The 26,885-nt window shown below is 43.3% G+C and overlaps 2 protein-coding genes across 3 annotated transcripts in view; one reads left to right on the top strand and one right to left on the bottom strand.

Annotated features, from left to right (window-relative positions):
- Nucleotides 1-1,159: 1,159 nt before the first annotated feature.
- rp2 (RP2 activator of ARL3 GTPase) lies at nt 1,160-5,987 on the bottom strand. The gene is made up of 5 exons (XM_031574538.2): nt 5,589-5,987; nt 3,891-4,559; nt 2,497-2,611; nt 2,265-2,350; nt 1,160-2,145 (listed from the first exon to the last, which is right to left on the bottom strand). Exons 1-5 carry the CDS (start codon nt 5,772-5,774, stop codon nt 2,062-2,064), a joined length of 1,140 nt encoding a protein of 379 aa, XP_031430398.1. The 5' UTR covers nt 5,775-5,987; the 3' UTR covers nt 1,160-2,061.
- Nucleotides 5,988-9,016: 3,029 nt separating this feature from the next.
- The window catches only part of slc9a7 (solute carrier family 9 member 7), a 46,507-nt gene continuing 28,638 nt past the window's right edge, over nt 9,017-26,885 (top strand). Inside the window, exons 1-9 of one of the 2 annotated variants that reach the window (XM_031574536.2) lie at nt 9,017-9,480; nt 19,214-19,416; nt 19,809-19,886; nt 22,900-22,976; nt 23,230-23,342; nt 23,701-23,806; nt 24,530-24,671; nt 26,087-26,192; nt 26,515-26,603. In XM_031574536.2, the coding sequence (XP_031430396.1) occupies nt 9,198-9,480; nt 19,214-19,416; nt 19,809-19,886; nt 22,900-22,976; nt 23,230-23,342; nt 23,701-23,806; nt 24,530-24,671; nt 26,087-26,192; nt 26,515-26,603 (1,197 nt within the window). In that variant the 5' untranslated portion in view covers nt 9,017-9,197. The remainder of the gene's footprint in view (nt 9,481-19,213; nt 19,417-19,808; nt 19,887-22,899; nt 22,977-23,229; nt 23,343-23,700; nt 23,807-24,529; nt 24,672-26,086; nt 26,193-26,514; nt 26,604-26,885) is intronic. The other variant, XM_031574537.2, reaches the window with a different exon arrangement.

Below are 26,885 nucleotides of genomic sequence, written 5' to 3'. Positions count from 1 at the left end.
TTAAGAGCCTTTTAGATAATAAGGATGTGCCTCAATGCTGTTGTTTTAAATGATTCTCTGATTTAATTTTTTTTTTACTTTATGTTAGTTTATTTATTTATTTTTTATACTTAATTTCTGAGTTGTTTAATGTGTTTTTTTAATGTATTTTGTCTGTTTCGTTTTGTTATGGTTTGTTTATGTATTGTTCTTCTATACTATGTAGCCTCAATCAGGGCATTGCTGCAAAAGAGCCCTGTGCTCAGTCAATTTCTCCCTGAATAAACAAAGCGAAAGAAAGAAAGAAGTATAAGATGGTACATTGTAAATCATAATTTCACATTAGTCTCCAGTTTTTTGATAGTTTTAATGAAACACAGGAAAATATGTTTTATTCCTCATGCTATTGGTCGGGAACTTCCCTCAGCGGCCAAACCTCTCACTGTCACATGCAAGTACTCACATCCAACAACCTAACCTAAGTATTATATTACAACAGGGTGGAACTACAACCATGATACAATAGTTAACAACAACAACAACAACAACAACAACAACTACCCCTCAGGAGTGCAAACCCGGGTTAAGGTAAGGGTTGGAATTGGAGGTTGGGGAGGGAGAGCCCTCCGGGATTATGAACCCGGATTAGGGTAAGGGGATCAAATGGGATATGAACTCTGGTCATTGTAGACACCCAAACATCTTGCTTCAACAAGTTTCTTCACATGATTCTGGTTAATTCACATGTTCCCAAGTGAGTGCCTCAGCCATAACCACTCGCTCGCTTTTTCAGCAGCCTCAGATAACTCCTTTAAAGCTCCTTTGAGTGACCGTCCTCAAAAACCAAAATCCAATAGAATCATTGTGATTGATTTAGCTACAAAGTCTCCACTGGTCTTGCGTGTGCTTGCTATAGCTTCTTACTTTCAATGGCTTCCTCAATCACATCTTCAAAGAGAATCTTTAACTCAATAAAGTAAACAATTCGCTCATACTCAGAATACAACACCATGTCTGGTCTAATAACAGTCACAGCATTACACTGTGGAACTTGAGGTTGTCTTCCGACATTAGCCAGCAATCTCCAATCCTGTGCTTATCCCCATTTGTCAGTACTGTGTATGTGCCTGGTGTCCACTTTTCTGCCCCTCTTGCACAAAAGAAAGAACAAACAATCAGCTCTGTAAAATTGTTTAAACATGAATATGAAAACAGACATTCAGAAGTACAAAAGCACATTGTTAACCTGGTTTGACACATGTACAAATGCGGCATCATTTGTTTTTGGTCACAGGACAGATCAGTGTACTCTTAACAATTCCGAAACTCACAGATGAGACCAAAAAAAAAACTTTAGTGCAACTGTGTCTTAAAGTTGTTTCAATCATATGACAACTACCAAATCTTGAGGATCAACAACAAAACAGATGGGTACTTGGACATACTGGACAATGGATATACAAAATAAAAGACTTTTCAAAAGACTGACAAAGAGGCAAAAATGTCTCAGACACAGCACAATACAATATTCAAAACACCTTGGTTAAACAACCACTCTCCATTATCAATAACTACAATATATACATCTCAACCAGCTATAGAAAATCTTAGAAAATGTATCATTAATGTAAAATCATATATTGTTTCTTAACATTTTTCTGCTGTCTCTTACTAGAACTAGAACTAAATAAATACCTAGGGACAATTATGAAAAAACACATTCAACATGCCAAAAGAATTAGAAATCAGATTGTCTTGTGTGCTTGTTTAAGTTTGCTATCAAAGTGAATGCTTTGCACGATAAAGATGATTGCAAAGGTATACAATGCAGCACATACAGAATGGCGTGAAGTCAATGCACATAGAATAAAAGTACTATAAAGATACATTCAATAAATAGGCTCATCTGCAAAGGTAAAGTGGTTTTGACAAGGGATCAGTGATTGTTGCAAAATTAAGTTGACTGTACGCAACTCAATTTACAATACTGCCAGTACAAATTGGACGGTCACAAAACAAATTATATATATATAAAAAAAAAAAAACTACATCGATGTGCTGTGTTAATATTGTGCCTGAATCTCACAACCCCATTTGCATGTCAGCGAAGTTGAAAAAGTTGTCCACATCTCGGGAGGCTGTATCCTTGTTTTCAGAGACAAAAACCTGAGCAAAACACAAAACAGTTCACTCGACCTTAGCATCTTTGGAAGAACACAACCACCTATCCATAACTCCTATATAGATCAATAAAGGGAAATACATAAGGTGTTTGTTAGAGTTACCTTGGTTCCACTGAAGACATCACTGGCAATGTTACGGCAGGCTTCCACAACACCGTCTCCGTTAAACTCCAGAGCAACAACTGCACCTATAGTCACAGATATGAATTTTAGCGCTGCCTATATAAGATTTCAACCCAGTTCCACAGTGCCTGTATATTGATTTTACAGTGCTATAACCTTGATGTAAAGACATGCCATGAGTTGTGCATTTACTGACACAGGCTCCTCTTACCTTTGGCAATCCACTCGATCAGGCTCTCTGTGTTGGCTCCAAACACTCTTTGCACATCCTCGGGACGCATGGACACTTCTTTGGTTTGTACCAGCGGAAAGCCCTTTGCAGTTGCCTGTGCATGGATGGACACATACAACAACGTCTTATTCAGAAATCGTTAAGGTAAAGAACTTCTTTTCTGAATAATCCACACACACACTTGTTCAGCATTCAACTTCATGCATAGTAACTCTACAGGGCTGTCCAGACTGCCGATGATAACTATAACGACAACTCTACCTATAAAAATATGAGCGTTCACACTGGCCAACAATAACAAAAACTTCTCTGAAATATAATCCAGGTTTTAATATGATGCCTTCAAAATTCTTTAAAATGGATTCTGATTGGCTGTCAGTGTTTTAATCCTTCACACAATCACTTTTGAAAGTGATGCCCAAATACATCGTTCTTCATGTTGTTATTGCTATAATGTGGGGTGTGGATGTTGCCATTAACATAAGCTAGGGCAATATAAATGGCAGTGTGGTAGTGTGGACGGGCCTTAATACACATCTACTACTAGGCCTGACTGTCAGTTCTTAGGTAATTAGTTTAGGTTGGAACCTGTACACATCTAGACTACAGCTGTTTAAACAAGTTCAATTAGTTACATCCACCAGTATTGTTTAGGGGTGGAAACTATCTACAAGCACACAAAACCAGATGGAGAACTGCTACCTCAAGTCACCTGCTATGAGAAAACCTAAGCTGTTCCCTGCACACAAAGTAACAGCTGCACAGGGCTTTCAGAGACAGACACACCCAAACTATTTAGACAATGTGTACTACTTTGTAGAATTGCAGCACTCACATCTGACCCATCAGTCACAGAATGAGTCACAGATTTGTCACTTTAACTTTAATGGTGAGTGGAAAGTTGAAACATTTCAAAATGTCTGTGGTGTGAGGCTGAAGGAAGTGAGTGTGGGTTCCTACTCAGGAAGGAGAAGCTTAATACGGGCAGTAGTTTCTATTTCACCAATTCTCATAGAATAACTTGCTAGACTGTTAAACGTTTTCTAAAGGGGGCTACGTGGTAAGCATTACACAGGACGGACTACCGTTTGTAAATTCAACACTGTAGTGGCAAACATATTATTAATATTTCTACTCTCTTTTGTAGCCTAATCCCACCCAATACTAGATAGCCTTCTTCAGATAAAATCACCATCCCAGTGGTGGACATAAGGTGCTGATCTCCTCTGTTATTCCTTTGTCTTGAAGAGAATACAATTTACCTTAAATATTAGTTCTTCAAAATACCATCCGGTCACATCATTGAATAGATAGTACAATTTTGTGAGTATTCTCTCTTTATTTGTCATCTTAAAAAAAACACAATAGCTCACCTCATCAATGAGTTTTCGGGCATTGGCAGTGGTGTAGTCACCAGCAAAGAAGACAAAAAGGCAAGTCTCATCACTGCCCTTGCGCCGGTTTCCTTTGGTTAGTGGGACGATGCTCCGTGCTACTTCAGTAGAGATTCGAATGGACTTAAACTCTGATTCTGAGTCTGGCAGGGGAAGGTGGTCCAGGACAGCTACATCCTCCGGCAGCAAGCTCCAATTGGTCTCCCCGGAAACTGGAGTAAAATCATGGATGTTGCTCCAGTTGTTATTGAAGATGCTCAAGCCTGCGTCTTTGAAGTGGAAGGCCACATCAGGATAGTAGTACTGGTAGCAGGCAAACTTCATTCCCGTGGAGGACTCTATGATAGGTTGTGTGGCACAACACAGAAACACCTCCATCTTCTTGCAGTCTCGTGTACGGAACTGCTGGCAGGCGACCACACATTTAATGTCCTTACAGTCCCTGAAGAAGACACTGCCCTTCACTGGTCCGAGTACTATCCTGCAGTTCACACAGTCGTCAATGGTGATAGTGGCTGAATGGTCAAACACGTATATGCAGCAGTTTTCACACTCTTGGATGACAAACTGTTGCCCATTCAGCTTGCCTGGCAAGCGCCCCACTGTGACATCCTTGAGGCCAGTCAGCATGAAATCTTTAGGATCAACCTGAATTAGCCAAGATAAAAAATACCAATAAATATATGCACACAGCATGGAAGACATTGTTGTCTATCAAACAGGTAATAGCGTGTAGGATATAGTTGCCAATCAATGTATGTCGATGACCTATAAAATGCTGTGAGGCAAGCCAAGTTTATTTAGATAGCACATTTCATACAGTGGCTATTTAATGTGCTTTATATATATATTCATTTATATTATATATATATATATATATATAAGCAAAAGGAACATTAAAACAGTTAAAAGAGCATAGGAAAATAAAAACTAAAGAACTAGTGAATAAACAAAGGACAAGGTCAAAACATGTGTTTATTGTATTACACAAATAGGCCTACATTAAATTGTTCAATAAGGTATCATTAAAATGCTCCGACGATATTGTCTTCCTCTCACACGTCCACCACACCCCTCTTCATTTTGGACACTATCCGAGAATTAGCTTCAGGAAACAGCTGCATTTGTTGTACAATTCAAAAGACTTGTTTTCACTTGAGTAAGCTCTATTTGATACTGATGGATGCTGATTTAATGTGCAATTGCATAGCATGCGGTCACGTAAACTGTACGTATACTGTCTTTAAGCCGATAATGAGCTCTATGGGTAATGTAACGGTAGCCCACTATAACTATAACGCCCAGTAGCGACTTGCATGCTTGGTAAAACATATGAATACTCGAAGATGAACTCATGAATGAATGACCAAAAGAGCTTATCATATATGAGCTCACATCCGTGCCCCGCACAAACAGTGGCAGCTCCTTAAAATAGACTACTTTCCTAATCTCAGGGCTTGCAACTTTCACGACATCTTGCAATCGACAGGGCAGTTTGCTAGCCTAATTTTCCGAGTGGACCTTCAGTAGGGTATCACAGTGACAGGAGGCTGCACTTACTATGATGTTCCCAATGTTTTGCGGCTATTACTCCCGTATTTTCAGGTCGGATTAAGTTATCAAAGAGCTGTGAAACCATCTGTTGTATGAACAAACAAACAAACGTGTCAACAGTACCTTTGGTCGTTTGTCCCAGCTATACTGTTTTGGTGCTTCCTCAGTATTGTTGGTACTTAACGCTGTGGCATTAACCTCGGTGCTAGTCGCAGGGATATTGTTGGTTGCGTCCTCCTCGATATCCGACAGAGCAGGCTCCCTATCAGGACATTTTCTCCTAGATTTTTTGGAGAAGAAGCACCCCATTTCAACGAGCTACCTGTTACTGACAAAGAAAGAATGGTATATCCAAATGTGCGTAGCTCTAACAAATAGTGCCTTTTTCTCAAGAGATGTTTGGATTAACCTGAAGCTTCAAAACATTCTCCGACTGCGATAGGTTGCTGTCGCGTTTGCCAGTTAGTTAATCACGCACTCAACATAAGAGCTTCCCGTTTCCTTAATGTCAGACAGCCAATCAATGGCTTGCACTTCGTTACTTGGGAACAGCGAATCACAACAAAGGCAAAGGTCCGTCAAGGGGGGTAACAGGAGCGAATCAAAATAGTACTGTGGCCTCAGAAGTGGGAAGGGCGTCACCATAATGCTGTTTTTGATTTACCTGTCTCTCTGCAGTTTAGTAGCCTTCCATATATTTATGGATCATGTATAAACTTTCAGGTATAAACATGAAATGCACAGGAATATTAACATCCGCTGTCAAAGTTTTTATTTCCCCTGAAGTAACATGTAGAATCCTTATGGAAAATACTTAAAATATCTATATATAGGCCTATCATGGTGTTGTAACAGCGGATGTTACGGAGAACACTTTGCTGTGTAGCTTATAACGTAAGCTAGGCCTACTCCATTAGGCTAATTCGTTGCTAATTATATGGTCAGTTATAATTATAGCCACTGTATCCTTATGGAATATACATAAAGTATCTATATATATAGGCCTATAATGGTGTTGTAATAGCGGATGTCACGGAGAACACCTTGTTTTGTATTTTATAACGTAATCTAGGCCTACTCCATTAGGTTAATTCTTTGCTAATCACAGGGTCTGTTCTAATTATAGCCACTGAAATTAAAAGACAAGAGAAACACATGAATACAAGATATATGTTATGCTATATCACAACCAACAAACATTGGCATTTATAGAATCTGGACTTATTGTGCAGACTGAGAGCATTTGTGACTTGTGTCTATAAAAGGTATTATTGACACTCAGAGTGAGAGCAAATGGAAGTCGGTAAACCAGGCTTTCAACATTTTTCACAATGGTTTCGATGACTCAGAGGTCACTGCATAAACATATGCAGCTCTCCTGAGCTGTTTTGCACGTGCCCTCATGGTGGAACTTCACGGCAGGCCAGCGCATCATGGTCATACTTAGAAGCCACGGTATGAGATAAAGTCCTAAGATTATTATTTTAATTTTCTAATTGGATTGTTTGATAACGTTGATCTCAAGGTACAATACATGATACATTGATCCCTCAAGATTTAACTGACATGTAGTTTACAAAGTATGTATGGAACTATTGGTTAGTGCCCTAGATATTGGAATTTGCTAATTCTGAATACTGTTTAGAGTACTGTCTTGTTTTTTCATTCACACGAATTGCTTGGTATCAGAAGTAATTTGGAAATTATGTTCCTGACTTTGACACTAGGTGGTGTTATAACCCACATCATCAACTCGAAGACTACTATTTGGCATCACATTAGCCTGGTTGTCCAGCCTTTGTTGCAATTATGACAAATGCAGACAATTATACTAGGATCTATGCATCGGAGCTCCCGCTCTTCCACTTTTCATCACAATTGTCTACTAGAGAAATGTTGAGGGAGCAATTCTTTCCCTACTGAGGTGTCACCTTAATTCTACATTAACTTGCCATTCCCTATGGACAGAAAGAGACATCCGCATGTGAATCATGAAACAAAAAATATATAACCAGTTATGTATGGGAAGATGGCTACGATCTCCTCAATCTTAACATTAGCCTCTGTTAAACACTGCACTAAGAGCTTATGAGGCAGCAGGGCTCTGCGGCAGCTGGCGCTAGATTGATTGCAGGCTCACAATAGTTAGGGTGCAATTTGCTGAGGGGCGACTTTGTGTTTGGGGCCGAGGAAGTCCAGCCATGATGGATAACTGACTGGCCGTGGCCCCGCAGTGATTACAGAAATGAAATGCCTATCCAGCCTCCTTCACTCCTCTGGGGCTGGATGAAGAAGAGCTGGGGCACGGATCGATCCCACCACCTGTTCAAAAAGAGGCTCATATCTCATTCACACATGACTGATCTCCCTGCTATGACCGAAACACCAGGGCTGGGGAACGGGAGAGTGGGCAGGGGAAAGAGAGTTCGATGGACATGGCATTCCCTATGACACATGAGGAGGATTTTGTGTAGTTGTTGATAATAATGGATGTTGTCAGTCGCCCAGACAGTGTAGGCCCTAAGATGATTAATAAGGTAAAAGGCTAAGCTAATCAAAATATAGTCAGCTGTAACTGGAGTTGAAATTTAAATAAATGGTTATGGTGAAAGTGGTTATAACATACCCTTACAGATTGACTGATGGATTTTGAGTATGCACTAGAAATTTAATAAGCGTGCATTGTAACAATTCTGTAGAATTTTTACTGAAAGTCAGTCAACCGACCTGTTCATTTACTACCATTACAGCATAATGATTTTGTTCTAAATTATGGGACTGAGGGCACTCTTCAACACTTGCACTGAAAAAGGAAAGAGCTGCAGACCATTTCTATAGCTACAATTTGTCAACTCATCAGTTTACCAAGTACTTCGGAAACCAGTGAATGAAAAAGGAAACCTCATTTTCCTGTTTTCAATGTGAAACATTTCACAATGTGCAGATAACGAAAATTGTATTGAGGTGTTTCTCCCTCCAGTTTAACAGAGTGGTTCCTACAAGGATATGTTTTGCTTCATCCCTGTCAAAACATAACTATTTTTCTTTTTGGGAAGTACTAAATATTTAAAAATACAAAACACGGTTTTGTTCAGGTGAGATATGTAGCCCCCTATAGTAACAGGTCGTGTTTTAACTCCATTTGGAACTATGGTCTATTCTAAAAGAACGTGGCACAGACCAGTATGTGCTGTGATTTCTTGTACAACTTGAGTAGAAAGACCATGGCTGTCTGAGGTGATCTGCATGCATAAACCAATATGAGATCAACATCACTGAGATCACATCATCAACAAGACCAGTAACAAAAACGGGCATTGGCCAAATCTTAGATATCTTAGATCTTATGCCAGGATTAATAGATGTAGGCCCATACCCTAGGTCTACATTGAATACATATTGATACCTATGACAAGTTGATATGGGAATGACATTTATATTAAAATGTGAAATTAGCTCCCTGGAGTAGACTGTACAACATAGCCTAATATTTATTAGCCTACATGCATTAGCAATACATGAATTGTTTTGACTGTATGGCAGATGTGGTCGTTTGATCCCTTGTCCGGGGGGGCACTACAATTTCAGGCTGCAGTTGATGTCCACGTAACGGCGCAATGTGTCTTTAAAAGGCTGAACTGCAGGCGAGGGTTTCACTGTGCCTAATTGTTTTCCTTGTCGTTACCTTACGCAGTACCACGGAGCAGACAGCCAAAGGGAGCATCCTGCACCATGGACGTCGTCACTATACCAAAGCCGTGGACATTATTTCTAAAGGAAAAAAAGATTGTTCTTGTATGCATTTTTCTCCTAAACCTTGCGTCCAAAATGAATGCCGAGGACAGTGGTATGGAAGAACTTGCCACCGAGAAAGAGGCTGAGGAAAGTCATCGGCAGGACAGCGTGAATTTATTGACATTCATTTTATTGCTGACATTAACTATTTTAACCATCTGGCTTTTCAAACATAGAAGAGTCCGTTTTCTACATGAAACTGGCCTGGCGATGATTTACGGTAAGACATTAGCTAGCTAGAGCAAGCCAGTATCGAAACCTTAAGCCCTCGTATGAATGATCCTGTCTAGCTTGCTAGCTGGAAAGCTAAATATAATTAATTTGAGTGTTATTTCCTGCATGTATTTGAGACACAGATTAGGCAAATCGTTTAATATCGTCAAAGCTCAGTGACGATTCTCTGAAGGCCTGTGTATACTTCAGACTGTAATACTTAGAATAGCTCCAAAGGAGCCACCATACGCACGATGCTCGCGTGGTAGTAGCCCGAAGACTGCTTCATTTCTGGAATGTACCAGCAGCAGTAGCTACAATGTTACAGTTTTGTTCAGGATAGAGCGTCGTTCTACACCTTGCATTTCCAACGCGGGTGTTCCATCTCAGAGAAACGAGAGGAACGTGTCAAATGGTGACTAGATCTGCATAATGCTAGCTGTGTTCCAAATTACTCGTGAGCTCTGTGTTCACTCTGGTTTAGGAAATTGGACATCTGCCACTAGCTTTCTAGCCCTGTTCAGCTGTAGTTAGTCAACTGTGGTTGGCTTTGACCGTCAAACTAGCCACGAGTCACTTGATTTACGTATTAATCATTGGTAAACAAGGTTTTAGGCCCGTAGGTGTTATTGGTCACCTGACTACCACTTGCTGTCAGGTGTATGATTGTACACCAGCAGCCTAACCTTCTTGCTGATCGCTCAGCTGTTATCCAATTCTATTATGTTGTTTTGTCTAGCTGTCTATAAGGTCGACAGCCATAGGCTACTATAATATCATACATGTTTATGTGTCGGGATGAGTACAAACCTGGCTAGATTACCTTTATTATGTCTTAAAAACAAAAGGTTATTGCCAGATTTAAGGAAATATCACACACTAATGTGTATACAACTGTGAACATTATTCAGTCGGCACTGTCTGTTGCTTAAAGTTCTTGATTTCATTGATACCACAAAAGCTGCAAGGCAAGGCAGTTGGCATGGAAATCATCTATGTAAAATTCACATCCTGGTTTCAGAATTACTCAGCATTGTATATGTTGGTTTGGTTTAGTTTACCGGTATGTAGTCATTACTGTAGAAAGGGCAGTTCTGGAGAAGCCATTCAAGTCAATGTGTTTCTGCAGGTTATAGAAAGGCAGTAGTCTGTGTGGATTTGGGCATTTGATTCATTAGGCAGCATCTGAGTCCTGTGATTAGAGGAAGTCATCAGTTGTTGGACATGAATGTGGCGGTTGTCTGATCTGTGTCATGTCTCCGTGGCAGTGACTTTACAAATGAGCCGTGGGGTTTGGGGGTAAATCACAGGCTAACCACTGAGTAGTTGTGAAAGTGCCTTGTCATCACAATCCAGTCTGTGCTGTAGTTACGGACGCTATTTGCTATACCAGTCAGGACATTGCATATTATTGAAAAATATTAGTTTAAAGGTGCAGTATGTACGAATTAGTGGCAGCTAGTGGTGAGATTGCAGAAGTGTGTGAGAGAATGTATGGTGTCTGTCAGGTGTCAGAAGCCAATTCCAAGATGATAGTATAGATGGGAGGATGGTTATAGAGGTATTACAGAACAGCTGAAGTATTATACATTACCATAGAGGTCTAACAGTATTATACATTACCATAGACATCTTACAGTATTATACATTACTATAGAGATCTTACAGTATAACTGTAGATCTTTTTCATAAGGGTAGCCATAATATGTCAAGTGATGAGGTTACTTTAGATAGATATTTAGCAATTGTATTTAGTTATTTAGTTTATAAAACCATAGGTCATATTTTGGCTATGTTAGTTGTTGGCTGAAATTAGCTCTTGTTTAACATTACACTTTTATTGACAGTAGTTTCTAGCAGCTGGGGGCAGATCTTGGTAACGTCACCGGGCCCTTTGGGTCTAAACAACAAAGATAAGTTCTAGTTTTGGCACATAAATGTTCAATTACAATCCTGGGAGCAATTAGATTTCAACATTGACATGGGGAAAAGGTTACTTATTTTTGTAACTGCCCATAGTCATGTTGTAGTTAAAGCTATCAAACAACAAATTAAATTTAAATTGGTAGGCCAAAATACCTGTCTGGCAGAAATCAGGCAACGTCGGCGTCACTCTTCTGCGATTTCAATCTGGGAAGGGCCACACCAATGTTTATTCTTGTTTTCTGCTGTCGCCTGTCCTGATTTTCGTGTTACTTCATGCCTTTGTTTATTTGACAACAAGGATTCACGCTCCCTTGCTTTTTCTTGTGCAACATGATAACTATGATCCGCCTTCATCTGTCAATTTGGGTTCTCAACTGGCGCTACCAAATTCAAAATGCCATTTCAACGTAAAAACACGAAATGCCCTCTCTAGAGCCAGTATCGTCCCTTCTGGGCTACTAGAGAAACATGGCGGCACAACATGGCTGCCTCCGTGGAAGATGGCCTGTCTCTACGTCCCTGTGTAGTTCCCCTCTAAATCCTGCACACTGTACCTATTTCAGCCATTCAGTATTAAGATTTTTTTATTTTATTTTTCCAAACTCCATCAGCTTCATAGTTCAGATTAAAAGTTATCTTGGGTTGGATTTTATTCCCCTTATTTTAATGTGTGTGTAGGGGGGTTTAATCCAGTGCTCTGCAATATTTTCATTGCAGTAATGGTGTTCTCATGGGTTGTAGGTCCAGAGGGTTAGACAGCATAAAAAAACCCCCACATGATCAGACTATTTGTCCGATTTTTAGAAGCTAAACAACAGACACAGTATAACCTCTTTCTCGGCCGCCGACTGTGATGTTTAGAGATGCTGTGAAATTGAGATCATTACCTCTCACACTGGCTGCCTGCCATCTAGCAGGTGAAATAAGATTTTGTTTTTCAGCCCTTAAGAAAACTGCAGTCCAACTGTTTCCCTTTTGAACTTCTTATTTGCAGCTTGTTAAGAGAGTGAGCGTTCTGACGAGTCCTGACCGGTCAGCAAGTCTCTTATTCCTGCTGAAGTGTGGAACAGCCCTGTGACACACATGGTAGCTGACCTCAGGTCAAACTGGAGTAACCCCAAAAGGTGAAAATCTAGATGGCCCTTTTTGCAGATCCACAGAAAACTTAAGACTTGTGGATTAGTGGTTCTGTTTGTTGTCAAGAAACTCAGTTAGTCATCAGTATTTCAGTAATGTCATCATCTGAAGTTAGTCCTTGTCCAAGTAAAATCTGTACACAGAGGAGGGTTTACCTGGTGTGCCAGGCAGGATTTTTCTTTTTTAAATGGAGGTTATCATTTATATCTTGTCAGAATAACATTTACAAATCATATTGTATTGATCATGGCCATGACATGGCGTGGGTGTGTGTGAATGAAGGCCATTTTTAGGGACCTCAGCAGTAACAGCTACTCAGTCTGCATGGATTCATTGCTGAAAAGGCTGTGATGTGGCATGCCAGGCCTTCATTACCTGGTGCCCCACGCAAACACTTCGGTTAAACATTGTGTTCTTCAGAGTGGGATAGGGGTATCAAAACAGCACGTTCTTAGGAAACCATAGACTTTGCGATGCCAGCCAAAGCAATTAGACATGTCACTCATACCAAGAACCTCTTCCGTGGCAGTCTGTCAGCTTCGATGCACTTACTAAATGGCATCGGGCTGCGCCACCCCTGCTGCTTCTTCTTCTACTTCACTACGATATTTCAAATGGGCATTTAGTTGAATGGTTCATCAAGAAATGTCACTCAGGCATGTGAACTTTAGCATTTTATCCATTTTGTGTGCCAGCCATCTGAAGCATGATAACAACTTTACAGATGTTTACATATATACATAGCCAGTAACGTCTAACCCAAACAAACCAAAAAGTGGGCCCTCATTTCACTGACGGGCCACTGGCAACAAGCAACAAGCAAGCCATGCCTGCAGCACATGAAATAAAGCTCATTTAATAACTTGGCAAAATCATTTTGCTAATTTAATACCATGAGAAGGATCCTAAGCACAAACATGGTTCGGGATGGGTCAACACTGCTCCCACACGCAACACGATAGCTTCGGTTCATGAGTGACTTCCTTTGTTTGATGCTTGTTGCCTGTCAATGAAATTAGGGGTCCAGTGGGTGTGTTGTTTTTATGGACATGTGGAGGATAAGGCAGACCAGTGTCTGTACACTAGGGCAGATAGGTCTGCATAGCTGCCTGTTGACCCTCAGTAGGGTCGCACCTCTGACTGTTCCAATAAACCAGGTTTTGATTGGTTTACTTTTTGGCCTGCCTGTAGCCCTGAATGGAAGAGTTTTCATTTCTATGCATGTTGACACAATACCACTCTATCAGCTTATCTTGGAAGGCTGGTTTTGTTCTGCTGCAACTCATTAACTAATGATTCTTGCCGGAAATGCAGATGTTGAATGCAGGTTGTACTGTTCACCATTCTGCATACTTTGTAATTGTCCTGTTTATTTGGTAACTCTCCTTTGTAAGACAGAGCTTGGACCAATTCCCAGATCTGTTCTTTTGAGAGTTCAGTGTTATGACTTGTGTCCGCAGTGGTAGGAATTGTTGATGATTGTGTACATTTCTCACCGAAGACCACAGTACAGTCAAGATGCTCAAGTGGCATTTGTGTACGACATATGATGTTACTCACCCGCCCTCAGGATATGTGCGATGTCAGTAGTAGTCGTGTGTGTCTCGGTGAGCCGTCCCTGAATTTAGCAGTTTGGTGCTAAGGCCCTAGCTCTTCCCCTGTAGCCTGTGGTTGGGGGGTTTTGTGCATTCAGCTGTGTGTGGTTTGCCAGCCCAAAACAGAGGCACACTTGTGGACCCTGTGACCTACATGAGGAGATTCTCATTTTCGGTGCAGCAGTCTTCTAGAATGCTAACCTCACCCTTCAGTCAGTGTGTTGGTGCCGCGGGCAAACACATCAGTGGGAGAGACCCCTACTTGTAAGATCTGGTAGAGTCTGTTGTAAATGGAATTATGAGTTTTATGACAGTGTCAAGTTCAGAGTGAAATGGTAAACTGAACAGCTAAAATGGCAGGAAGTATGTTTGCTGCCAGTCCATAACAAAACGACTGTGCTGCTTTGGTAGAATGGAGGACACTGGTTAAGTGTAATACCTCATAGCTGTGTTTAATTTGGAATTACTGTATTTGCTCTGGCCATTGTAAAGCTATTTGTGAGGAATAGTATAGTGTAGAGAGTATAGTGCAAAAACTCCTGCCATGTGGATTTTGTAGTGACCTAATCTTTACCTTTTTTATAGTGCTCTTTCTTTTATCGTCTCGCTGCAAACAGAGAAGCCACTTTGTGACTGCCAGTCTCTGCCATTTAACATTTACACATCTTCTCTAACTCTCTCATTGCGTCTCTCCCTCTCCCACCCTCTCTGTCTCTCTTTTATCTCTCACTGTCTCCCACTCTCCTCCTCCCCTCTCTCGCTCTCGCGCCAGCTCCCCAAATCTCTCTCTCTATCTCACCCGCTCTCTCCCTCCTTCTGTTCTCCTCTCTGGCCTTATCTCTTTGAGATGCGTAGCACATGCTGGCTTCCTCTGGGCTGTGCTCAGTGTCCAGAGTGCTTCTGGGAAACGGCTCTGACGGAGATCTGACTGGCTCTGTGGAGCTCCAGAAGTACAGGGGGTTGGAATGGTGGTGGTGGTGGTGGTTGATGTGTGTTAGAAATCTCACTGTGTGTGCCGGTGCCTGAATCCGCATTGTACAAAAGGCAGTATATCTCCCACTGGAGAATGGCGATGGAATGACCTGAATCTGTTTCAGCATTGCTGAAATAATTCCTCAAAAGTATTTAAGGTCGGAAAAGTTTGTTTATTTATTTATTTATTTATTTACTTATTTATTTTGTGTGTGTGGCTTCTAGCGAAAAGTTGGAAAAAGCCTTTGGGGATATGCAGTGGCTGCTCATGCCTTCTGATTTTTTAGATTATTACACCGTTTCTTTTTTTCTTCTTTTTTTAACCTAAGACACAATGAATACTGTGGCCATAGTATTCCGTGCATGTACCTTTACCTGACTTCACACTTCCAAATGTGACTTTGGGTTCAAGAAATCCCATGAAAGGTCCCCAGCCTTCCCAACCCCTGCCTCCTCTCCGTCTCCTCGTCCATCAGAGGGACTCGCGTGTTCTCATTTTTCACATTGCTTGTGTAAAACAGAGATGTAGGCCTACTGTAAAGGACCTCTGTGGTCTAGTAAGAGTTAGGAAGAAACACCTGGAGAAAGAGAAGTGGTTAGACTTCGGAGTGGCACTGTACACACAGGTGTGTTTTGGCTACTCTCTAGCTTCCCTGTCTCTCGCCACAGAGGATGTGCGTCAGGTGACCGTTAGGACTGGCAGGTACTTCCCACTCCTGTTAGTCGATCTCCGTCCGTGTCTTGTGAAAGAGGCTCCTCCACAAGAGGACATTTTTTGTACTTTCCATTACTGAGCTCTACATTTGTGTGCATCCAGTGATGGGGAACCGTCACTTTTTGAAAGTTGAATTCGGGAAAATGAACTGAAACCTGGTCACTTAACATCAAAGTTGTTTAAGCAGAAGAATAGTCGGGACAGAACCGCCTTGATTTGCGTTAGTGTTAAATGGTGGAGGAATAATCTAAAAGAACTCTAACAATCAATATGGCTGCATGAACGGCAGTACACGCTCTGCCCTTCCAACTGAAACGCTGTTACACTCAATTTACTGGGACAGTCTCAGTAAAGGCTTAAAAGAAACATGATCTGACACATGTTAAACATCACCTATACAGAAGCACATTCGTTTTAGAGTCCTGCAATGCAGTGCCTTTCTCAACGACTGGGGTGCACACACTGTGGTAAAAACCACTATCTTCATTTCCAATGGAAGTACCCAAGGAGGGAGTGAGCATTAAGATGACCGGGCAGACAGACATGCTGCAGCCACCCTCAAATGATGGAGGTTGTAGGTTTTAACAGAAGCTCCTCTGGGTGGAATGTCTTGTGTTTTGGGTGTCCTTAATCTATTAAACTCCCCACATTGACTAGAAATGAAGACACTATTACATTACAGAGGAAAAGCAAAGTTATTTATCAGCTCTAGACAAATGGTTGCATAGTTGTTTTTTTCGTTGTTGTTTCCCCCCCTTATTTCATTAATGGTCTTGTCTTTGGACTATAACACTCTGTTAGTGTCTGGCTCGCTGTGTGGTCAAGGTCACAGTGGTTTTGGCTGGAGCCCACAACTGCTGATTTAAGCGTCATCATGGTGGAGGAGACAACACAGACTCACTTTCTTCATTTCCAGCTTGTGTTTGTGTGCAGCTTCATCGTGTGTGTGTGTGTGTGTGTGTGTGTGTGTGTGTGTGTGTGTGTGTGTGTGTGTGTGTGTGTGTGTGTGTGTGTGGTGGTGTGTTGGGGTCTGTCTCTAGTCACCTCTGTGTAACGCTAGGTGAGTGTGTTTTGGGGTGTGTGTGTGTGTGTGTGTGTGTGTGTGTGTTGGGGTGTGTCTGCAGTCACCTCTGTGTAACGGTGTGTGTGTGTGTGTGGTGTGTCTGGTGTGTCTGCAGTCACCTCTGTGTAACGCTGGGTGAGTGTGTGTGTGTGTGTGTGTGTGTGTGTGTGTGGTGTGTCTGCAGTCACCTCTGTGTAACGCTGGGTGAGTGTGGAGATGGCAGCTGTGCCACGTCTGTGCTCCAGTGCCCACTGTAGCGTGGGGGATTTATGGGCTGTCACACAATCTGTCTCTCTCTCTTCCTCTTTCACTCCCTCTCTCATCCTCTTTCTCTCTCTCTCTCACTCTCTCTCTCTCTGTCTCCTGTCACACCTTCTCTTCTTTTTCATTTTGTGGTAAGCACTGATGGTGGCTGATCAAGCCAATCCTTAAACGTCCTATGGCAGTTTATGCACTTACACAAGTCATACATATAGCAGTCATATGTATATCACACACACACACACACACACACACACACACACACACACACACACACACACACCCTCACTCACTCACTCACTCAATGGTGTTAGCTAGTAGCGCTAAGAGGCTACTGTATTTGATTAAGAGAACAATGAATGGGAAATATTCTCGCAGGGCTCGCATGTTACTCAGTTACCAGGAAGAGTGTCTGTGTGTCCTGTTTAACAGGGCCTATTAACATTGATTACTAACATTGCTCTGGGATACTCCCTGTAACCACAGCTTCTTTACTTGCTGTCTCCTGGAAAGGTGTGCGTGCGTGCGTGTGTGGTATCGTGTGTTTGTGTAACTGCATTAGTCTCCTCACGCTCCTATCTAAAACCATTGAGAGGGCAGCTTCCAAACAGGTCACAAAGTTCCTGTCAAGAAACAATATTCTCGATCCAAACCAGTCTGGATTCAAATGTGGTTACTCCACGGAGACAGCCCTGTTGTCTATGACAGAGGCCTCAAAAACAGCTAGAGCAGCAGCTCAATCCTCGGCTCTCATCCTGCTTGACTTATCAGCTGCGTTTAACAGTCAAAACTATCATCCGCTTGCATGTTTTTTCCTATCACTGCTATGCCGATGATACTCAACTGTATCTGTCTTTCCCTCCTGAAGACACCACTGTCTCGGCACGGATCTCGGACTGTCTCGCTGATATATCCACATGGATGAAAAATCACCACCTTCAGCTGAATCTGGCTAAAACAGAACTGATGGTCTTTCCAGCCAAACAGGTCATCCACCACAACATCAATATCAATATTGACTCCTTATCTCTTGTTCCTTCCAAAACAGCAAGAAACCTTGGGGTCATTATTGATGACCAACTGACTTTCACTCACCACAGTGCCTCTCTCTCCCGGTCGTGCCGCTTTGCGCTATTCAACATCCGCAAAATCAGGCCGTACCTAACTCCGTATGCCACCCAGCTGCTGGTGCAAACCTTGGTGAGTTCCTGCCTTGACTACGGCAACGCCCTCCTAACGGGCCTGCCGGCATGCGTGGTGAAACCACTACAGATGATCCAGAATGCGGCGGCGTGTCTGGTGTTCAACCAACCAAAGAGGGCAAACGTCACCCTGCTACTCATTGAGCTCCACTGGCTGCCTGTAGCTGCTCGCATCAAGTTCAACTCACTTATGCTTGCTTACAGACTGATTGCTGGTTCTGCTCCAACCTACTTAAATGCTCTTGTAAGGCCAAATGTTATACCCAGGATGCTGCGCTCGTCTAGTGAGCGTCGTTTGGCACTGCCGTCTGCAAGTATGGCAATCCAGACTATTCTCATTTGTAGTTCCACGTTGGTGGAACGAACTACCAAGCACTATCAGAGCAGGGGCGTCCCTCTCTACCTTTTAAGAAGCTCTTGAAGACCCAACTCTTCAGAGAGCACCTCCCTTCCTAACTTGCACTTCGAATAGTACTTAACTTGCACTTACAGCAGTTACATTCCTGCATTTCTTTTTTTCTATTTCTTATGTAAAGTAGTATTTATTGTTACACTAGGTCTCTATTGAGGGTTTCAGGCTCTGGGCTCTGTAAAGCGCCTAGAGATAATTGTATTGTTATGGCGCTATATAAATAAAATTGAATTGAATTGAATTATTGCTCGTAGCTTGACTGTTCTCTCCCTTGTGCGTCGCTTTGGACAAAAGCGTCTGCTACATGACTAAATGTAAATGTAAATGCATTAATACAGTATGTTATATAGGAGTCAAGTAGACTCATGAGTCGATCATCTTCATTACTGCAGTAATAACTCACACTCTCTCTCTCTCATCCTCTCTCTCTCTCTCTTTCTCCCTCTCTCTCTCTCAGGCCTGTTGGTGGGGGTGATCCTGCGCTACGGCATCCCCTCCACCAGCTACCACCACAAGACGCCCCCCAGCTGCACCCTGAAGGAGGGGCCCGTCAGCACGCTGCTGCTTAACGTCAGCGGCAAGTTCTTCGAGTACACGCTCAAGGGCGAGATCAACTCGCACGAGATCCACAACGTGGAGCAGAATGACATGCTGCGCAAGGTGTGGCCCGAGTCCGTGCTTCCCTGGGCGGGCGAGGGGATTGGTGCTAGTTTAAAAAAAGTGTTTTGTCAAATAAGTTTCACCATCTAAGGCTTTCAAGGCATGTGAGGTGTTTTAGCCCCCACCATCATAAGGAGACTCTGCACCTCCATCATAGTGTGCATGGTATGGGCCAGTGGGTGGTGTAGTTTTGTTGTTATGAGTTTCACATGACCCGTTTTTGTGTTCTGTTTATATTACGTCAGTAGAAACCCACAGAGGTATGTTTTTGCTTCTCTGGTATTCTTGGGGGAAATTTAGTGTTTAGCTAAACATTACAATAATGTTGATATTGATGTTGTTTCACTTTTGACGTAGTGTTTTAGGTGTGACGTGAATGCTTCCTGTTGCAGGTAACCTTTGACCCGGAAGTATTCTTCAACATTCTTCTGCCTCCAATCATTTTCCATGCTGGTTATAGCCTTAAGAAGGTACGTGGTGCCATACGTCCTTGGATTTGCTCTGATTGGTGTTGTGACAAAGTTGCATTTCTTGATTAATTTGATAAGATTTGCTTCACTGCTTGTGGCGACAGCCATTTTATATTCTTGAGCAGTGAGTGATTTCCCCATGACCATACTACTGGCAGCATTAATCCATTCATGTCCATGGTATGTGCTCTGTGTGATCGAGTTTCCTATTTAGCAGGCTAATCTGATTGGTTGTGCATGCTGCGTACCGCCCAATTTTTGAGCAGGCTGTCCTCAAGAGAGGAAGTGGTCATCACATGTCTCACTTCCTCTCTTGGGTTGCCATGGTGTGCTAACCTTCTCTTCAGTGTAGTGAAGTTACTGGTACGGTGTTTGTTTTAATGATGTTCAACTTGACTGAACTTTTGCATTGTAGGTCTCATCATGTTTGTGAACATTGTTGCGTAGCATCATTTACAGATGAGGTTTTGGTCGAACGAAAGAATATTAACCAAAACAAGCATGGTTTGAATGAGCTTAAAATGAGCATGTGCTAGATGTAATGTATGTACTTTGCATCTTTATTCAGGAGGGGCTCAGCGAGTGAATGAGAGGTATTATTACTTCTCGTGACCTCTTAGCCAATGGCTTACAGCCTTGCCCAAGCTCCTTTATGATATAATAATAGGGCCCTCAGGAAAGCTGTGTGTGTGTGTGTGTGTGTGTGTGTGTGTGTGTGTGTGTGTGTGTGTGTGTGTGTGTGTGTGTGTGTGTGTGTGTGTGTGTGTGTGTGTGTGTGTGTGTGTGTGTGTGTGTGTGTGTGTGTGTGTGTGTGTGTGTGTGTGTGTGTGTGAGCATAAATCCCCACGAGAGAGATCCTGCGTAGTGAGTGTAATGCAACGTCTCACGACAAAGGCAGCCAGCAGCGATGACTTTGTGTGAATGCAAGGGGGAAGGCTGCGCATTCAATGCCACTGAAGCGTTTCATTTGAGGAAGTTCTCCTTTGGTCAGCAGAAAACTGCTTAGGAGCCAAACCTGCTTAGTTGGATGTTTTAAAAACCTCTATTACGGTAGAACACCACAAAATTAGCAGGGCAAGCACTGTTGCCCAACACGTTAGTGTCTCCTCCAGCCTATCCGTGTCTGTGTATTGACATCTGTCCAGCTGTTTGAACTTCTATGAGTTTGAGTTGTTTAAGCAGAGTGATTAATACTCTGTGCATTCCGGAGATTTCCGTGAAGATTGTGCAAGTTACTGACAGAGCAGAGGGTCCTCTTATAAAACCAGGAGTGCAACCAGACCAAGAAGATACAATTCTTTTCCCTCTTTTTTTATGTATCTATTTTATCCCTTTCTTTCTTTCCTCCCTCCCCCCAAGCCTGCCTCACTGACTGTGTTTCAATAGGGGGGTGATGTAGAAGGAGGCTTAATTCTCCTCAGATTCTCCTCCTTCTCCTTCTCCTTCTCCTCCTCCTCCTCCTCCTCCTTCTCCTTCTCCTTCTTCTCTCCTCTCTCCTGTTGACACAGAGGCAGCTGTTAGCCTACATCCAGCAGCTGTACGTATGTCGAGCGAACATAACGCACTCAAAATAAACCAGAGACAGAAGAGCGGACGTACAGAAAAGACAGGGAGAGCCAGACGGAGACTATTTCCAACCACTCGGCATCAGCTTGTGCTTCTTGATGTCAGACCAGCTCCTAATGTAGCTTGTCTGGCCCTGAGGCTTTTCTGGAATGAGTCTGTTGTTGACTGTTGCCTGCTCCTGTCCTCTCAGATCTCACCCTATGGCAGTGCCCAGCGTCGGGCAGCTGACTTTCATTTCTCCTTCACTTGGGGGGTGGGTGCGACGGGATGAAAGATGTCCCCTGCCATTTTAATGTGTACAGTACAACTGAATGGTTGGCTCCCCTAAGGTCTGCGAGCACCTCCAGCTGAGGTTATTCCTGAGTGAGGTTGAGTGTGTGTGTGTGTGTGTGTGAGGTTGAGTGGTTAGTGCTGACTCCCGATGCCTGTGCTCCCCTGTTGTTGTTGCTGCTTGTTTTTCTGCCGTGTCTGACAGGGGAGTATTACACCTACACTGGCGCTCTGCTCAAACAAACAGTAATTAGGGACTGTTCTCACCAAAGGCCTCACTCCCCCTGCCTGCTCAGCGTCTCACACACATACACACACACACGCGCAGACTCCCTCCACAACTTCAGACGAGCCCGCCCTACACGGCACACTCCTGCCTCTGGATCAGATTGAACCCTGACCCAGACTCGGGCTAAGTCCACTCTTATGGCCGCTGTTATCTTGATAACTCGCTGGATGAGCCTCTGTGTCTCAGAGAGCAACACGTTATTGACAGACAGGGACTGGGAGGGGAAACCACGCAAGAGGGATCTGATTGGAGCGTGATCCCGTCACTGCTGTGATGTCATGACTCAGCTGTTTTGTCAGGTGCTAATGCTAACGGTAATCTAGGCAGCCAATCCCTGATGGAGGAGGAGGAGGAGGAGGAGGAGGAAGGCGGCAGGGGAGGGTTGTCGGTGTGACGGCGTGATTCAGGCATCTTGGGAGAGTGATGCACTGAGGGAAGTGTGTACTCAGTGTTTGGGAGACCCTGAATTCTGTCAAGAGAACATAATATTATTATATATTAAAGTACCTTGGAAGTAAATGGAACCTGGCCATAAAACACAGTGTACACAGGTTCCAGCCTGGGAAATATATGCTAATATTTTATGCTCAAATTAAAATGGTCATATCTTGAGTGTTATTGTTGCTTTAAGTGCCTCGTGTTGATTTAAATGCAACTAAATCTATTTACTGGATTTGAATATTTATGGTGTTAAGGTAGACACTCAACTCTCAAAATAAGCGTCCACAAACCCTTAACACAACATGACCTGAATCTTGATGTTTCCTCCACACAAACCTTGTCTTCAGTCCAAGATGGTTTGTAACCCCAATAGCAATAACGGGCTGTAATAATGGTGACAAGACTGACTGACCGTGTGTGTTTGTGTGTGTGTGTGTGTCTTTACAGAGACATTTCTTCAGAAATTTGGGCTCCATCATAACTTATGCATTCCTTGGAACAGCCATCTCATGCTTCGTCATTGGGTGAGTTCTGTATTTCTTAAGTTATTAATATCTTTAAATTGTTGTTGACATGCCCACATCAAACAAACCCTACTGCAATTACATTCAAATTGCAGTGAGGCAAATATTCCTCAAATTTCATTGTGAAATATAAATGTTATTGGTAGAATAAGGACTGTTGATCTATTAGCTGTTTTTACTTTTGTTTTAGTTAAGCATCTGCCCTCCATTAATACCCTCTGCCCCCCCGACCCCTGACCCCTGACCCCAACAGGAATCTGATGTACGGCGTGGTGAAGCTGATGCAGGCCATAGGTCAGCTGACTGATAAGTTCTACTACACGGACTGCCTGTTCTTTGGAGCAGTCATCTCCGCCACTGACCCAGGTACTACTGAGTACACACTGTGGCATGTATGATGCTAGTACTCTTGAGCATACTCAATGACATGTACTGTATGATGCTAGAACTCTTGAGCATACTCAATGGCATATACTGTATGATGCTAGTACTCTTGAGCATACTCAATGACATGTACCGTATGATGCTAGTACTCTTGAGCATACTGTCACTATAAATCTAGTTTGTGAAGACGTATAATTGTAGGCTAAAACAAACTGATTTGGTTAATATGAGATGTCGTGTGTGTGTGTGTGTGTGTGTGTGTGTGTGTGTGTGTGTGTGTGTGTGTGTGTGTGTGTGTGTGTGTGTGTGTGTGTGTGTGTGTGTGTGTGTTTGTTTTCAGTCACGGTGCTGGCCATCTTTAATGAGCTGCACGCTGATGCGGACCTGTACGCCCTGCTGTTTGGTGAGAGCGTCATGAACGATGCGGTGGCCATCGTCCTCTCCTCGTGAGTTCTCTCCCTCCTCCTTTTTCCTCTCTCTCTCCATCTCATCTCCTCTCTGCTCCCCTCCCCTTCTGAAACCCCGTCTCCCACTTCCCCGTCTCCCTTTCTCTCCGTTCTGTCTCTCTCTCTCTCCCCTCTTCTCTCCTCGTCTCTCTCCCCCTCTACTCCCTCTTTCCCTTTCACTCTCTCTTCCTGTGTCCCTCTCCTCCGTTTCTTCATCTCTCTCTCTCTCTCTATCTGTCTCTCTCTCTCTCTCTCTCTCTCTCTCTCTCTCTCTCTGCCCCCCCCAACCCCATGGCATAGGCTCAGGGAGCCACGTGCCTCTGCTCACCACCTGGAGCTTCTCTCCTGGGTGCCAGGCCAGCTCTCAGCTCTCAGCCCCTCGCTCCCCGGCCCAGCTTGGGGAAATTCCATGCTGTGGTGCGAGGGCAGTGGAGTGGAAGGTCCTGCAACCACAGCTGGGCTCTCAGTCCAGCCAGTCTGCACCTGCTCACAAAGTCCAAGCGCCCCCTGCTGGACAATTCCTGCTAGACAATCCCTGTTAATTCTCCTCCTGCACCACTGCTGTTCTGCAGCAATCTTGAATCCTAGAATGCCGTTAGCTCACAATGTGACACTGGTGCAATGATTACAAGCTCCATATGACTGCACACTCCTTGTAATTGTTGTATAATGTGTATAAATGTTTTTATAGGGTGGAGTACAAAGCCTAATTTTATGTTTCAGATCTATTGTGGCCTACCAGCCGAGTGGAGCCAACACACACACCTTTGATGCAGCGGCTTTCTTTAAGTCCGTGGGCGTTTTCCTGGGAATCTTCAGCGGTTCCTTTGCCATGGGTGCCGTCACCGGAGTGGGAACAGCACTCATATCCTTCCTGTTGATTGGAGTTGGAGACGCTTTAAAGCCGTTGTCATATGAGATGAGTGAAAGAGAGAAATACAGTGGAAGAAATACCATATATGTTTATTATGTGATATGATAACTAAGAGTTGTTCTCACCAGTACCAGCTATCTCTGTAAAACATTACCCCTTGAGTTACATTGACTACAGGCTCGGAATTATTTAGGTAGAAAGTTGAAGTGAATTGCATTTCAGAAATAATTTACAATTCGTTGGTTTGCAGTTGTAGCGATAAATTGAACAGTAGGTTTCACCCTCATGTCTGATTTGGTGGAGATATTATTCAGGAGTGATCACCACTGAAATGTAAAGGACACAACTACACCAGTCTGCCCGAGGAAATTAGACTTAGAATTAGGCGTGGCACCTTCTAGTCATGGGGAAGTCTATGCCGCAGTGATGATCCACATTTTCAGTTCTAAGTATGTTTAGCTAAATAGGGAAGTGTGTCTGTGAGACATAAGACAGACAGCCTGCAGCTTGCCATCCAACTTGGCCTTGATACCGGGCTGCCCAGACGGACAGACTTGGCCTTGGTACCGGGCCGACTAGACGGACAGATCAACCAGCCCTGGAGCTGCTTAGCATGCAGTTACGTCATCTGCGGAGGGCAGGGACTTTTTTTTTTTTTTTCAGCTTGTTGCTAAATAGGGCTGCTATTTATTTCTCTCTAAATGTGGTTGCGTAGCATTTGATCGAGCTTGAATAACCGCTAACTACATTAATCGCATGATTTTCCAGGTGCAGAGTGCACTATGATGTGGAAAAAAAACACTCATGAATAGATTTCTAGTGCTTGATTGAAATCGAGGACACGGTAAAGAGCAGAGGAACAATGTGTTTGGGTTTTGACACCATTTACTGCGGGTGTTGAAGACAAAATTATTTTAAATTTACAGCGTGTAGCTGATCCAGCTCAATGCGTAATATTTTTAGAGCATGTAGTCAATATAAATCAATGGGTATATTTTAAACAGAAATTGCTGGTACTTTAGAAGAAGGAACTGCAACATAATCTGTTCAGCACCTGTGGAATAAAAAGCGGATTTTAATCATGAGAACAGGAATTCATCTTTTAGGGAACCAATTCTTTAGTGGTGTTAACTGAAAGTATTGTATTTTATATATATATTACTATATGACTGCTTTCTAGACATAAACCTAAAATGACACCATATTTGAACACATTAGACACCGGATGATGTTCTGATCCCAGGTTTATTGGGGTGATGAGGCTTTGTGGGGATCATTCTAGAAGCCGCTCTCAGGTGCAGGGGATAAGGTGTAGTGGGCCGTGGCTGAGGTGCTCAGTGTGCTTGTGTCGTGTCGTGTCATGTTGTGTTGTGTCGCTGTGTTTTGACCTTGACCCCTGAAGTCACGTCACCAAGTTCACCAAGCTGCACTGCTTCCCTCTGCTGGAGACGGCGCTCTTCTTCCTCATGTCCTGGAGCACCTTCCTGCTGGCTGAAGCCTGTGGATTCACAGGTGCGTGTGCGTGTGCGTGTGCGTGTGCGTGTGCGTGTGCGTGTGCGCTGGTGCGTGTGTGCGCTGGTGCGTGTGTGCGCGTGCAAGTGCGTGTGTGCCAGTTGTGTGTGTGTGTGTGTGCGTGTGCGCGTGATATTAAGGGGAATTGTGCTTTATGACGCCACGTTTGAGTTTTGTCTTATGAAATGAAGGCTTGTGAAGTACATTTGTAAAAAAAAAAGGGTTATTTGGGGGAAGTAAAAAATTGTGCAAGTGAATCACCTGACAGAGGTATGTACATGTATGTCTGTGTCAAACCTCCGTGTCTGTTCTCTCTGTGTAGGCGTGGTCGCGGTGCTCTTCTGCGGTATCACCCAGGCCCACTACACCCACAACAACCTGTCAGAGGAGTCCACCAAACGCACCAAACAGGTAACAAACACACGGCTTAGCGCCCCCTCTTCCCCCTCCCTCTGCCCCGCTAATGCCCTCTCCTCCTACTCACGGTCCGGTCTGCTGGGCAGGACCTGTGACAGATGGCTTCGTAATCAGCCCGCAGTGACCCTAATCAGGGCTAAGTGAGGACACTTCACGCGCTGATTACAGTCCACCAGCAGGGGGAGCCAGAGCACAGGGAATCGTGTGTGTGTGTGTGTGGATCTTTTAACCACACACACACCACACACACACACACACACACACACACACACACAC

Source organism: Clupea harengus, chromosome 10 (genome assembly GCF_900700415.2).
Source record: "Clupea harengus chromosome 10, Ch_v2.0.2, whole genome shotgun sequence".
NCBI lineage: Eukaryota > Metazoa > Chordata > Actinopteri > Clupeiformes > Clupeidae > Clupea > Clupea harengus.
This window is presented reverse-complemented; position numbering and strand designations above follow the sequence as displayed.

Excerpts from the sequence above, each read along its gene's own strand:
- rp2 (XM_031574538.2), bottom strand. The coding sequence starts at position 5,774 with ATGGGGTGCTTCTTCTCCAAAAAATCTAGGAGAAAATGTCCTGATAGG. Across the intron at positions 4,560-5,588 it reads GCTGGGACAAACGACCAAAG|GTTGATCCTAAAGATTTCAT; the intron begins GTACTGTTGACA and ends TGGCTAATTCAG. Across the intron at positions 2,612-3,890 it reads CCCGAAAACTCATTGATGAG|GCAACTGCAAAGGGCTTTCC; the intron begins GTGAGCTATTGT and ends ATCCATGCACAG.